Source organism: Pectinophora gossypiella, chromosome Z (genome assembly GCF_024362695.1).
Source record: "Pectinophora gossypiella chromosome Z, ilPecGoss1.1, whole genome shotgun sequence".
In the NCBI taxonomy this organism is placed as follows: Eukaryota; Metazoa; Arthropoda; class Insecta; order Lepidoptera; family Gelechiidae; genus Pectinophora; species Pectinophora gossypiella.
Genome location: NC_065433.1, coordinates 26,611,267 through 26,627,122, shown reverse-complemented (window position 1 = coordinate 26,627,122; position 15,856 = coordinate 26,611,267). Strand labels below are relative to the sequence as shown.

General features: G+C 39.2%; 1 protein-coding gene across 3 annotated transcripts in view; it reads right to left on the bottom strand.

Moving 5' to 3' along the window:
• Positions 1-15,856, bottom strand: part of LOC126380312 (DNA topoisomerase 2-binding protein 1-like) — a 47,742-nt gene that overhangs the window by 27,588 nt on the left and 4,298 nt on the right. For 2 of the 3 annotated variants that reach the window (XM_050029642.1, XM_050029641.1), the window contains exons 4-8: positions 9,301-9,475; positions 7,097-7,269; positions 6,421-6,682; positions 1,639-1,869; positions 798-1,090 (exon numbers count right to left, since the gene is read on the bottom strand). In XM_050029642.1, coding sequence (XP_049885599.1) covers positions 798-1,090; positions 1,639-1,869; positions 6,421-6,682; positions 7,097-7,269; positions 9,301-9,475 — 1,134 coding nt within the window. The remainder of the gene's footprint in view (positions 1-797; positions 1,091-1,638; positions 1,870-6,420; positions 6,683-7,096; positions 7,270-9,300; positions 9,476-15,856) is intronic. The other variant, XM_050029643.1, reaches the window with a different exon arrangement.

The window sequence follows — 15,856 nt, the reverse complement described above, 5'->3', positions numbered from 1 at the left end:
CAGTTTTAGAGACTTTTTATGACTGGTGATCATTATCTGACAAGTGATAATTTTGTGACAGGTGAAGTCATAGGCATTAACAGGTAGTTTTTTTGTTGGTTTGTAACGGGTGAAGTAATGGACATCAAGAGACAATTTTATAGGCTTTTTATGTCAGATGATAGTTTTGTGACGGGTGATAATTTTGTGACGAGTAGTAGTTTTGTGACAGGTAAAGTCATAGGCATCAAGAGGTAGTGTTTTAGTTGGTAATGTAACGGGTGATAGTTTTGCTACGGGTGACGTAATGGAGGTCAAGAGTCTGTTTTATATGCTTTTTATGACAGGTGATAATTTTGTGACAAGTGATAGTTTTGTGACAGGTGAAGTCATAGGCATTAGCACATTTTATACGTGTATCAAGAGTCAGTTTTAGAGACTTTTTATGACGGGTGATAATTTTCTGACGAGTGACAGATGACATCATGTAAGTACATTAAGTCGTTTTTTAGATAGTTTTGGTACGGGAGATAGTTTTGCTACGGCTGTCGTAATAGACATCAAGAGTCAGTTTTATACTATTTTATGACGGGTGATAATTTTGTGACGAGTGATATTTCTGTGACAGGTGAAGTCATGGACATTAAGAGGTTTTTTTTCTGATGGTTTTGTAACGGGTGATAGTTTTGTGACGAGTTTCGAGATGGGCATGGACAGGTGTCGAGATGGTAGATGTATACTTTGTCCGAAAAAAACATAAAAAAGTCTGTTTCTAAGTGTATAAATATATACAGCGATGTTTATACATCAATACTCACAATTTGATATTGCCATTCGCGAGAATAAATGTATTTGTGATCCGGCCTCGGCATGCTTATTGGGTCATGAAGGCGGCGAGCGATTCGTTCAGCGCGTTCTAGGCCTGAGCGGTCGCGTTGTGTGAGGCGGGTGGTAGCCGGGGGCTCCGCTCTGGCCCTGGCCGCGGCAGCTGCGGCGGCACGGACTGCACGTATCGGGCGCTCCACTCTAGCAGGGGGTGCTGACGGCTCTGGAGGCGCAGATGGCGTAGGGCGCACGTAAACAGGGCCAGATGAAACCGAAGGTCCGGGTTCTGTAAGAGAGTCATTTGAAGCGTTTAGTTGAAGACGTTAGGTTTTTGCAATGAGGGACATGGAAAACAGACATATTATGCATCTTTTATCTTTGTTTTTGGGTATAAATGATGACCCTTGTTATTACACCCAGACACAACTAAAGGACAGGGACAGATGATTGACAGCTGTCAAAGTCAAAATGAATATGTAGTCTTTATGTAAGTGTCTCTATGTGTGTATTTTTTTTAATATTTACAAAATGACGAAATTACAATTTGTCTCTTTTTAGCTCGAGGAGACACTGATACCTAAAAGGAGGAAAGGAGACTGAGATTACATTTTTAAACTACTGCTAAGTATTTCGCGATCCGGTTGTCCTTTTAAAAGTGGTTGTTTGTTTAATTTGTGTATTTTCAACAATTAAATGGGTAATGAGCTTCAACTTTGTGTTAAAAGTGTTGAAAGTTGACTTCTGTTTACTTGTGGCTCTGCCCACCCATTTGGATTTACAGGAGTAAGTTTATGTATGTATAAAAGTGGGTGTAAATGTGCCATAGTTACTTACCCGACTCGGTATTAGACAGCACCGGCTGCTTAAAAAGCTTGCGCTTGGACTTTTTTGGCTGCTTTCCGGCTTTTGCTGGCTGTGGCTGCGGTTCTGGCTGACTCGGCGGCTTCGGCTGCTCCGCCCGCTTCGGTGGCTCCGGTTTTTTCGCCGGCTTCGGAATCGGCTCCGGCGGAGTCATCGAGAGAGGCAGCGCCCGCCTCGGTGCCGTATTTACACCGTTCTCCACCTCTGTATATGTAACAAATTCTCCTAATGGAATGCTATTCCATCATAATTATACCTCATTAAAAATAGCCTGATTTGAATGATAGGACAGAAATGAAATATACCCACAGCTTAGTATGAAGAAGACATAAAAGTACTATTCTGACAGTTGCTATCATATACGAGGTATTTTTAATTAGGTGGTATAATGCCAGCCTATTATATTGTTTTCAAGCAATAATAAATAATTAAAAAGTTAACTAAGCTAATTTGAGCAATTATAGAAGTGTCAATGCAAATTGCGTAAGAACCTACAAGTATTTAAATTAAGAAAAAAAAAAACGCTAATTAATAATTATTTTTGAAATTAGAAGCTGAATAGTCGTCAGCGAAATGACAGTTGCTTTCTATTTACTTGAAATTTGTTTCCATTATGATTAAATTTTTTTGGTGGCAATTGCTATAGTGTAACAAGGCCTATTGCAAAGAAAAAATAAATAAATAAAAATAAAGTCATTTCATTGACTACGATATTTTTTTCTAGAAGTGCCTAATGTTTGTGATTGAAAAAAAAATGCGTTGTGATTCGGATACAAAATATAAAGATCGTTATTAGACTACAGCTTGAATACAACATCCGAACATTTTACTATGGAGGTTGACATAGTCTAGTGGCGCCATCTGGCGGATTTTGAAAAATGAGACTTTGTATGAACAAAAAATGTAGGATGACCCCTGTCCTAAACTGTCACGTTTCGGAGATACAAGACTTAAAAAATCGAAAGAAAAAATAGTCATACCAGGTTTGATGAGGTCGAGGAAGAGAAGATCGAATCATGATAACTGCAGCCTTTATATAAATTCACGCTAATACCGCTTTAGGGGTTTTGGGGTTACTCTGCCTCCAATGTGACCGGGTGTTCAAAACTAAGTTTGGGTTTGGCAGTCACATTCGAGCGCACTAGAGAATCGAGCGCAAAAGTAGTCACATACGACAAAAAGGAGTATATAGGGGTTAGCAGGGTTGCAAACAGTGCCAAGCATCACTTTCGTACTGAAGAAGACAGAGGAAAACAAGGATACAACGCAGTAATAGAATATTTTTTATCAAGTGCACATAAATATGAAAAATATCTGCTGTTTAGCGCCAAAGCTGAAGTAGAATGGAAAGTGACGATTGATATTAGTGGTCTACTATCAATCGTCACTTTCAATTCTACTTCCGCGTTTAGATAATGTCATTGGTGCCGTCAGCGCATGAAATTCGTTTCCCTTATAGTACCAAATTATTTGTAAAAATATGTAAATACCTCTGCTTCATACCCGCTGTTTGTACAATCAAAGAGCAAAAGTGCAGTCCCAGGGAACTATTTGTGTGTGAAATTATGAATCATAAGTTGTCAATTATAAAATTTATGTTTTTGTAGGTGTTTTTGGTCTATTACAGAAACGACATGTAATCAGGGGGGTTATAATGGCCACATTGAAGCAATTCATCTAAGGAAGCCATATTGCTATTTGACATTTGTTTACATTGCCCACTTACTTTTACGTGTACAAATGCCAAGTAGCAATATTGCTTTTTTAGATGAATAGCTGACAATGTCCCCATCGGGAATCGAACCCGGACCTCCAGATCGTGAGCCTAACGCTCTAACCACTAGACCACGGAGGCTTTGTGAGACTGTCCTTTGTTTGGTAAGGACTTTTCAGGCTTGAATCACCTGATTGTCCGAAAAAGTAAGATGATTCCGTGCTTCGGAGGGCACGTTAAGCCGTTGGTCCCGGCTATTAGCCGTAAAAACACCTCCACCAATCCGCATTGGAGCAGCGTGGTGGAGTATGCTCCATACCCCCTCCGGTTGATTGAGGGGAGGCCTGTGCCCAGCAGTGGGATGTATATAGGCTGTTGATGATGATGATGAGATGAATAGCTTCGATGTGGCGTTTTTAACCCCCAAATCTTAAGTGCAACCAGTTAATTTATTACTTGCAAGAAACTGATTGGACTTTGCAGCTTATCGTACTTACTAATTATAATGAGGGGCTTTCCAGACTACGTTCCTCAAAAATAATATAGAAGGCGCTGTGGAGACTTTTTCGTTTAACATTCTAATTTGGATTTGGATCATGGGTAACAGATATAATATGCATTTTTTTATCCTTGTTTTAGGGTGTAAATGATGGCCATTTTTATTATATTAGACCCAGGCATAATTACATCTTCGACCCATTATTATTCTGATCAAAATAAAGATAATAAAGAGAATCAATATAGGTAGCAACATAATTTTAAGTATACATAATGTGATCCAAATATCAAACAATAATTATTTTTATAGATGCATCTGCCATTACAATAATTGTAGGGACATTTATACGTAATTAGTAGTACATTTATAGTAAATAAAAAAGTTAATAAAAATAAAAAATAAAACATATAAAAGCTATGTTCTTTAATTTGGAAGTATATTTTTTTGAGGAACATTTTGAAGTTGTAAAACGTAAAATGTTGGTGAGTTGTAAAATTCGTGCCAGAGTTAGGAAATTGCGTGGTGTGGTTACTATCAAGTAAAGAACAGAATCAGCATCAAAAACAAACACACATAGAAGAGCATCAGCAGAAAAGCAACATCAGGACCGGAGAGTGGTGCAAAATGGAGGAGGCCTATACCCAACAGTGGGATGATGCGGGCTGATAGTGGCGTTAAAGAAGACAAATTAGTTTATTAGAATCTCATTTTCCCGTTGCTTAGTTACAAGAACAGACTTAGGAGAAGAGTCCATGGCCGAAAAAAATTTGTGGCTCAAAATAAGACAAAATTTATACAATAATACGATTTATTATTAAAATAAATACTTTAAAGTAGGTACATAGGAAACATGTTCTCTTGTTCATGTTAAAACAGGTTCTCAAATCAAGGTGACATTGACAATGTAAACATATAAGTGGTACTGATTCCTGTACACACTATCTAATTTTATTTTAAGTTTTACCTGTCATTTTCTTATCCGCCAAAAAAGAAAAGGACGAGAAATCGACAGGCATAAAAATTTATGGAGCACACGCCAATTTAAACAACCCTCTCAAAATTTCACATTGGCTAATAACCCGACAGTATTGAGTTACAGCACACGTCAAACCGGTTGCATATCAGCGAGATGCCTATTTGATTCAACCGGATCATACATTCATTCACTCATTCATTTTAAAATTAACAGCTAACAATTACTCGTTCCTTTTTTTTTGGTGGATAAGAGTGACAGGTATAAATTAAAATAAATTTAGACGTGTGCAGGAATCAGGACCATTAAGTAGGTTGGTAGCGATAAATAAGTATATATTTGTTTTAACAAATAATTTGGTACCAAAAGTGGTGGTTTGCAATTTTATTCGTGTTCGTGTAAGTGTCCTCTATCGATATACGTGGAACGCAGTTTTCGAAAATCCGCCAGATGGCAATAGTGAGACTACGCTAAAAAAGTTCGAACGCTTCGAACCCTTTGTCAATTTGTGTGATTTGTAATTTTTAAGTTTAAAGTTTGTGTCATAAAACATATTATTCGGGATGGAGAAAGTCATTAAATATCGAGAATATCAATTGAGGTACGCCAATCTTTTTAAACTAGGACATCCAATGTCTCATGGCACGGAGAAACCATTAAACTACATAATACTGAGGGTCCACTCCTCATATTAGAAAGAAATTCCAATAAAAACCCTCTCAAACGGAACGCGATAATCCTATCGCGCTCCACACAGTGTATCCACACAGTCGCTAGATGGCACTAATTTCTATAGTGTAAAGCTTACACGCTTAGCGACATCTAGTTTGTCCATGGCATAATAGGGTAACACGAGTAATATACTACGGAGCCTATTCGTACTACAAAACAAGAGCGCTGGTGGCGATTTGGTATAAATATAAATGTGACGAGAAGATATCGTTCATAATAATGTAATGTAACTGCGCAAATTATTCGTAGTTGACTATAAAAGCAATAACTACGGCGAAACAATATCAAATAATGGTTTATGTACCATCTTCTAAAAGACCAAGCTGGATCATCTCGTTCTGAAGTGCACTTGAAAGCTCTGGATCTTCGAATAGAACCGAGAGGGCTAGGGATGCCAAGTCTGGTACTGTAGTATTTGTAATTTCTAGGACAGGAAAAGGGATAATTTCAGAATCGTCAAAGATAAAAAAAAATAAAGAATTGAGAAACTATTGCGTTTCATTCTTTTGCCAGTACATATTACGTTTGTGTCTTGGATTACTCTTTACGGAAGTGGACCATTGTTCAAAAGACAGAATGTTCAGATATAGCCTGGAGAATTGCTTGCCTTGCTTACATCAGAATACAGAGCACTAAGAAAGAAGAGTTAGTTTACGAATGTACAGTGATAAAATTCCAGGAATAATTATAAAAATAGCGGCGCGAACCTGATTTCCTATTGCTCCGTATACTCAACTGTCTCACTCTTCAACGTTATCTTAAGCAGAATGAACAGCCAACATTTCTTTTGGATAACTCTAAGCAACAGATAGTAGATGCTTTAGCGTTGAGACTTACCGGTTGAATCGCCAGCAGTAGTAGTCGCCATCGAAGGAGTAGACGAAGTAACAGTTGAAGTTACAGACGCGGTTGCTTTAGAGGCCGACCGTGTCATGGCCCTGGTCCTTACTGTCGGAGTGTTATTAGAGCTTTCGGAAGTATCAGCGGTCTTCTGCGCGGTTCTGCCCGCACTTCGACCGCGCGGCTTCGGATTCTTCGTTCCGATTGCGCTGCTATTCAGCAAGTCATCCAATGGAATATTATCCAATTCGGCCTTTTTCTGAAACCGTTGAAATTCTGTCAATAAATTGATTGAAGAATCTCGGAAGAAAGAAAAAAACAGATTAAAGAATCTTTTCGTAACTGATATCACGTGGTTTCCAGGATATGTGCCCTTTTAATGACAATAGGCTCGCCCCCTATTACATAGAACTTAAACATAGCTGACAACTGACGAGGAGTGGGTGTATATACTATACACCTCTGTCTTCCCCTTTGGGCATATTCCCGATCCGGATCCGGAGGTCCCGGGTTCGATTCCCGGTGGGGACATTTTGTGATACCTAGTTTGATTACGACATTGAAGGTTGATCACCCAATTGTCTGCCAGGGTTGATGAAGTTGGTGTTTATCCTCACAACTCACTCGATAGAAGAAGTACCTAGTGTTATAGTACACTTAGAGTAGGGCTTACCAGTGCTTGTTGCATCTGCCTGGGTGAAGGCAGGTCTGAAGGGCGTGGTGCAGCCGGAAATGTGTTCTCTGGCAGACGCTCTTGAGCAATCGCACAGGCCTCCACCCACAACGGGGACACCACCTGGGCGCCAAGGGCCCGAGCTCGCGCGCGAACATCGCGGCATCCACCTACTGGCGTTACACTCCTTTTAAAAACTCCATTAACATGCATGTGGCGGGCGTAAATTCCAATATCCTAACAGCCACGTCTTTGGCTAGAATCAAAACATACTCAGGAACAAAAGAATTTTGAAAATGTTTCATTTGTAGAAGGTCCTAAACTGGGTTAGATATTTCCTGATTGGTTTTTAAATAGGACAAAAATGTTGTTTCCAAATTGGAGTGCTATCGAACTTGGGAGCTGTGAAATAAGAAAGGTCATCCTTCTAAGGTTGGTATTAATAAAAAGGGGGTTAAAAAGGCCACATCGAAGCAATTCATCTAACAAAGCTATTCCTTTGAAATTTGACATTTGCGCATATAAAATTAAGTGCGCAATGCAAACAAATGTCTAATAGCAATATTGCTATCTTAGATGAATTGCTTCGATGTGGCCATTTTAACCCCCCTAATCTCAGCGTCGAGACTGTCATGTCAATGTGACAGTTCTTATATAAAAACAGGGACTTGAGCATGTTCTTGAGGGCAGTCTCAGCTGAGATTCGTTTATTAATACCATCTTAAGACTCGCTTCTTCTTAATTCTTCCTACGCTTAATTCTTGGCTATAAATCCTGCGGCATTATAAGTCTATTGTATTTTATAAGGCCAGTCGAACTTTAGAAGCGTTTACGTTCGATTTTCATTAATGTTAATCCTTACGAACACGCCGGCACAAACCCATACCTAAGGAGTATGGGATTAAGACTGAGATCATGCTCAATTCCCTGTTTTATATAAGAACTGTCACATTGACATGATCTTGAGGGCAGTCTCGAAGCTGAGATTAGTTTGTTAATACCACCTTGAGACAGAATTCCACGAATTGGGTTTTCAGGGAATCTAGTTAAATTCAGAAGGTTCCACGAAATGACTTATCTATTCTGTTTTTATACAAATACAAAACTTAAACATAAACGTATCTCAATTTACTAACGGGGTATGATTTTAGGCAAGAATGTGGTGTGTGACAAACAACTAACACCTTAGCGCAGGGGATCAATATTTTTAAGACATGGAACCCTCGGCAAACACTTTGTATTATATATGGAACCCAAATGATTTTGTTCTCATTTGATTTGATACAAAATCGTTTGATATGGTGTTGTCATACACTACTTTTCATACGTCTTTTTACATATTTTTTTGTAGGTTTTCCTCAGATGTAATTTACTACTTGACCGCAAAATATTCGTAGTTATACGCACGTATCGAATGAGGGCCTCTAGAGCCTACGTTCCTCAAAAACAATATAGATGGCACTGTAAGGACTTTCCTTCGTTTAACCTTCTAATTTCATGGTTAGCAGGCACCAATGCATCTTTTATCTTTGTTTTTGGGTATAAATGATGACCCATTTTATTACACCCAGGCACAATTACATCTTCCACTCATTATTATTCTATTCAAAATAAAGATAAGCATTATAGGTAGCAATATAATTCTTTACATAATGGCCCCGATTCCTGCAGACACCGCCTAATTTTATTTTAAGTTATATCTGTCATTTTCATATCCGTCGAAAAGGAAAGGGACGGATGATTCACAGCTCTTAATTTTAGTAAGAATGAGTGAATGAATGAATAACCCGGGCGAATCAAAAGGTACGTCGCTGGTATGCAATCCGTTTGACGTGCTGTCTACTTAACTGTGTCGGATTATTGACGGATGTAAAATTTTTAGACGGTTGGTTTAGATTTGTGCTTAAAATTGACGTGTGTTCCATAAATTTTATGCTTGTCGATTACCCGTCCCTTTCCTGTTCGGCGGATAAGAAAATGACAGATATAACTTAAAATAAAATTAGATGGTATTTACAGGAATTAGCACCAATGTGATTCAAATATTAAACAACAGTTATTTTTATATATGTGTAAAAAGATGAATATCACGTTAAATTTTGACAGCGCCATCTATATATTATTTTTGGGTAACGTAGCCTGGATAGTCCCTGATTCGTACGAAAACGCATCCAGAGGGCGCCTGCTCGAGCGACTGTACTTACCTTCAGACCAAACGACATGTGTAACTAGGGGGCTCCATAGAGGCGCTACGGTGGCCCCTAGAGCTGTCAAGGTGGCCCTTAAGGCTTTGGCACGGGATTCAGGCCCCAAGTCCACCAGAGCGACAACGCCGCCCAAGGCGTCACTTGCAACCATAATATAGGTTGGTAGTTTACCCTATGGGAAAGAAACATGCTAACTAAAGTATGTGGTTGAGTGTGTAATGGTGGCCATACACCATCCTTCCTATCGTCCAATCGGCATGACGCGATCGATTGGATCAAATCGAATTGACCGTATGTGGGCGTGGATTGGCATGTCCAATCTATTTGACGGCACAATCCACATACGGTCAATTCGATTTGATCCAATCGATCGCGTCATGCCGATTGGACGATAGGAAGGATGGTGTATGGCCACCATAAAAGGTATGTTTTGTGATACCAGTGATGTGGCGTACCCGAGAATGTTCCCAAAATGGGAATATTCCTGTGGACACTGGCTGCTTTTCTTATTCAAATTGTCCTTGTGCTCTGGTCTTACAGGTATGCCTAAAGCTCTTTTTAAGCTTTTTTACTGCCGGAAACGCAAAATCGCAAAATGGGAAAATTCCCGGGAACGGCATATTCCTGTGTAGTACTATAGAACAGCCTCCGTGGTCTAGTGGTTAGAGCGTAAGGCTCACGATCTGGAGGTCCGGGTTCGATTCCCGATGGGGACATTGTCGAAATCACTTTGTGAGACTGTTCTTTGTTTGGTAAGGACTTTTCAGGCTTGAATCACCTGATTGTCCGAAAAAGTAAGATGATTCCGTGTTTCGGAGGGCACGTTAAGCCGTTGGTCCCGGCTATTAGCCGTAAAAAACACCTCCACCAACCCGCATTGGAGCAGCGTGGTGGAGTATGCTCCATACCCCCTCCGGTTGACTGAGGGGAGGCCTGTGCCCAGCAGTGGGACGTATATAGGCTGTTTACGTACTATAGAATAATAATAGGTACTATGTATAGAAGGGACATGCTCCGCCCCGCACCAATCAGGAGGAGCTTTGAGCTTGATTTACTTCACCACCCCGGTGCCCCCCTTAGTCTGTTTAAGGAGTAAGTGAGCGCGCGATAACTGTCTGTCTCGCTCACACAGTGGGTAAGGCGGCGCTCAGTGAGAATGAGATTTTTGTATGGAGTGTCTTGGCAGTGCTGATACTGTAAGATTAAGGTGTATTATATTTATACAATACAAATATACTTTATTGCACACAACATACAAAACACGTTTAACACAGACTACACACATGAACGAAAGATACAGTACAATCTGGCGGCCTTATTGCTAAGCAGAAATTTCTTCCAGGCAAGAAAACATTTATCACAAGTTGGTGCGGGACGGTGCAACATCTTGTATTTATTTGTCGCGATGCTACAGTATCATGGGTTTATGAGTATTTCTTATGTTTATTATACATTCTGTAATATTATAAGGTTAGTAGCTTTTTTATAAAATACAATATAAAACTTGTTTATTGCAAGAAACACAAATAAGTACAACAATGTTAGTAGTTTATAATATATTTATTGTTTTTTTTTTTAATACTTAAATTTAAAACCTAGTTACAGAAATGTCAACCTTAGCCGCACGCTAAAAATCTCGCGACTCCGGAGCCGGTCAGACCAACTTAAGCTGGAATGTACTGTAGTCTTGTTCATCGCCCAGTGTAAGCTGGTACGACCCGCCAGCAACCGTGTGGTTACATAAGAACATAAGCTCACGACTATATGTGTCTAGTGTCTACACTCAGCGGGATCCCCTGTCTGGAAGACATAAGAGTAATGCAGAGAATTAGATCTGGATTTGTTCTCCTGAATTATGCTGAAAACAGAATTTGTTCCGTTAAAAAAACGGAAATACAAAGTTTTCTAACCGACCTCCAGCCAGCGGGATATTTACCAAAGTTAAGTCTGATGAAGTGTAAATTGGTATTAACTTTTAGATTTGTATTTGTTCTGTTCAACAAAACAAAAAAAATACTTCTGACACCCTTACTTCAGCTACAATCAAGCTGCAATGAAACCTCCAGTCAGCGGACCTCTCGCGCGTGGTTCTTTTTTCGTGACTTACTGTAAATTTGCCGCAAATGGCGTTAACTCCTTGGCCGGACAAACGGGGACCGCTGAGGGGTCTCACCCGGTTCAAAATCCGGTCCGTTGATATCCAAAATTCATATCCAACATACATCAGCTGACAACTATATCCCAATTGGGATAGACAGAGGTACATCCATTGAAGTAAGTACCCACACCTAACCGACCACTCGTTTTTACAATAAGATTCCCATTGACATTCAGAATTTGCCTTTCAACTGTTTTAAGACAGTAGTTAAACAAAAACTTTACAAAAAAGGTTATTATAAAGTTAGTGATTATTTAGAAGATATGAATGCATGGGATTAACTGTCTGAGAACTGATATTAGGCAGCTAAATTACTCAATTGTATACCAATATTTTATGTTTATTTTTATTTTTTTAAAGAACGTCTAGGGCCCTGTGCCGAGGTTTTTCTTGCAGCTTCTTTTCCCCGGCTATACAGGTTGTGAGAAGCTGCAGTAGTTTTAGGCGGATGAGACGTTCGTTATGTAAAATTGACGATTCAAAGTGTAACTATGTTACCTACTGAATAAAGATATTTTTGAATTTGAATTTGAACTCCGTCAGGCCAACGTGATAGATGAGCCGCATCGCCGTCTACTGAACTGAAGCTACATTAATCACTCATTGGTGCAAGTCCGATATCGGGGTTCGAACCAGTGCTCCCCGTTTGAGAAGCAAACCGATGTACCACAGGATCACAGTAAGTCAATTTCTGTAGGCCCACAATCCTTTGGATCTAAGGATTGCTCAGGTGGCGCGCATATCTGCTTTCATACTCGGTTCCTTATGAAGATCGTGATGATTTGTTGCAACGAACTATAACATCTGCGTCGGCCGACTCAACAGAATCCTGTAGTTTCTTTGGTTTCTGGCCTTTATTGCTATTATTATGTATACAGAAAAGCACTCCATATGGACATTGTGGGAGTATCCAGGGAAATTCCAAGAGCCTGCAGTAGTACTACGTCTAGCGCCCTGTGCCGAGGTTTTTCTTGCAGATCCTGTTCTTTTCCTATACCGGTTGTGAGAAGCTGCAGTAGTTTTAGGCGGACGATTCAAAGTGTAACTATGTTACCTACTGAATAAAGATATTTTTGAATTTATAACACTGTACCTAGAGCGCACTGAAAGTTTTGCGTTCCTGGTGAACTATAAATATTTGAATAAGTACCAGCTTGGCGCGAGTTTGATTTTATTCATTTACAATGGAATTTGAGCGTTGAATGTTATTCTCGTCTTGAAGCATCACACGTGAGCACCGTGAGTCTTTGGTACAACGATTTCAAGCGAGGAAGTGTTACAGGGACCAGATTTGTTTATCCAGATCCTCACAATCATTGGGATTCGATAGCTTGGATGATAATCATCAACACATTTCGAAACACACTTTTTAATTCCAATGTCGCTCATGAATTCAATTCCATTCTTGATTAATGGCTTTAAATCGTCAAAACCATCCGATGACAGATTCGCGCACACAATTTACGTTATCCTGATGCGATCATTGGAGTCGGCACCAAAAGGTCACACAGTTTCACATTTTTTGATTTGTCACTGCACACTTACACGATTATAACCACTTCACACATTTCAACATTTTTGTTTAACTTTTACAAAGGATTGATTACTAAAGGAATCACAGACAAGATCGTTTATTGTTTTCGCCACCAATGCAGTAAAGTTAGGAAATAATAACAAAAAATACTAATATATTATTCATTTATTGCATGTGTCAATCGCTGAAGAGTCCATAGTCAACCGACGCTACCATGGAAGACATTTTGATCGAATCTACTGTACTCGCTCATGCGTGTTCCACCACTATTTAAAAAGATTCGAGTCTGCGCACTTCGGTTAATCGATAGTTGTGTACCGAAGTGACCGATGCCATTTTGGTGACCTCTCATGGATGACATTTGACATTATAATTTACTGGCGCACGTGTCTCTTCTTCAGTTGTCCACAATCCGTCTTTAAAAAAAACCCGAGTTTATACACTGCCATAAATACTTGTTTTGAAGCGCCCGTCGCCATTTTGTAGGCAGCTGACATTTTGATCGAATCTACTGTACTCGCGCATGCGTGTTTCACCGCTATTTAAAAAGATTCGAGTCTGCGCACTTCGGTTAATCGATAGTTTTGTACCGAAGTGACCGATGCCATTTTGGTGACCTCTCATGGATGACATTTGACATTTTAATTTACTGGCGCACGTATCTCTTCTTCAGTTGTCCAATCCGTCTTTAAAAAAAACCGACTTTGTACACTGCCATAAATACTTGTTTTGAAGCGCCCGTCGTCATTTTGTAGGCAGTTAGGATGACGCCATTTTGAATGAAATTTCGCGGACATTGGGTTGAATTTCACAAGCGATTTGATTCTTAATCACATCACAATGCACAAACAAAATTGTTTATTTCCTTCACCACCAACGCAGTAGTTACGCAATATAATTATAAATAAAAAATACGTACATATAAATATTTACTCAAAGCATGTGTGAATTGCTGAAAGGTCTGGAGCCAACTGATGCTCCCATAGAAGCCACTTGGATAGAACATATTGGCGCATGCGTGTTCCGTACAACTAACGGCCATTTTGAAAGAGCCCCGACTGCGCGCTTGGACAGCGGCCATTTTGAAATAGCCGCGCCTGCGCGTTTGTATTAAACGATTGTTTTGTTCCGAAGTGGCCGACGCCATTTTGAACAAATCACGTCGGCGCACTTCGATTAATCGATTGTCGTCAATTTTAAAGCTACAAGTAGTATTTTTACTCCAGTGTAGTTCTTGCAGTTACAATCAAACGTTAGTGTCAAGACATCTGACGGTTCGAACTAAAATATCCGAGCTGATACTGGACTATCCATTATTATTCATGATTAACTTAAACAAGAAGCTTAGTTTATATACAGTAGAGGGATTCTATATTCACTAAAACACTTCTTTGAGATGATTCACACAGTTCACCATATCACACATTTTGGTCTGTAAATTGTGGTCACCAAACCTTTTTAACACATTTACTGTCTCGTCTCACACTTATGTCTTGACACATTTTGACATACACGCAAAGTTTGACATACACGATTTAATCTGTCACTGAATTTAAATCACCAAAGTAATAAGACGAAACATACGGTTCACGTTGTATTGAAGCGATTACTGCGACGACCCGACACCCAATTTTCACAATTTTCATCTCCCACTGAATCTTAATGTACAAAATAAGTATTTTATTTTATTTAATTACCTGTGCATTGAATTATGATCACTAAACACATTCGCACACACAATAATAATTGATTAGATTTTTATTTCGTTATTTACCTCTTGTGTGTCTTTTACGGAAATCTCCGAAGCCAACCGACGCCGACGCTCTTATGGAAGACATCTTGAACGAATACACTGGCGCATGCGTGTTCCATACATCAGTAGCCATATTGAAAGAGTCGCGCCTGCGCACTTCGGCTAATCCATTGTTTAGTTCCGAAGTGACCGACGCCATTTTGGTGACATCTCAAAGAGGACATTTTGAAAAACTCGTAGCATCTGTTATTTCCTCTCGTGCTTGATGGTTTCATACAAAACTTTCCAACTGATATTGAACTATTGGTTATTATTTAGTATTAATGGAATCGCCTATATTAAGCAGAGGGATTCAAGAGCTGCATGATGCCTCACTTTTTAACAAAGCGTTTCAACACCTTTACTGCGTCACATATAATATATGTTCCGTTATAATACATACACACTTTTTAATTCCTTCGTCACTCACTGAATATACGTCACCAAACGAAAAATAAAAAGACGAAAACACCGTTACAGCGACTCGAAACCAAAATAAGTTTTACACATTTTTATTTGATTATTCACTGATCACGAAACACATTTGCACACACAAGATTACGATCACTTTACATATTTCGTCACATTTGTTTGACTTTCACAAGCGGTTAGATTACTACTAAAAGATAGATAAATCACAATGCACAAACAAAATTCTTTCACCGACAACGCGCAGAAGAACTATTAAATGTTGAAATAGTTAAAAAAACGTAAATAGAATAAAACCAGAGTAAAAAAACGTAAATAGAAAATATTCATTGTTTCTATAAAAGATATTTACTTATTTTGTGAGTGAACCGATGAAGAGTCTGAAGCTAACTGACGCTCCCACGGAAGACATTTTGAACGAATCTACTGTACTGGCGCATGCGTGTTCCATCGTTAGGTATTTAAAAAAGTCGAGTCTGCGCACTTCGATTAATCGATAGTTTTGTACCGAAGTGACCGACGCCATTTTGGTAACCTCTCATGGCCGCTAGTCTGACGCCATTTTGTGCAATCACGACATGTTGTTTCATTTAAGAGAAGAATTCCGAACTTTATCACAATGCACAAACAAAATTCTTTC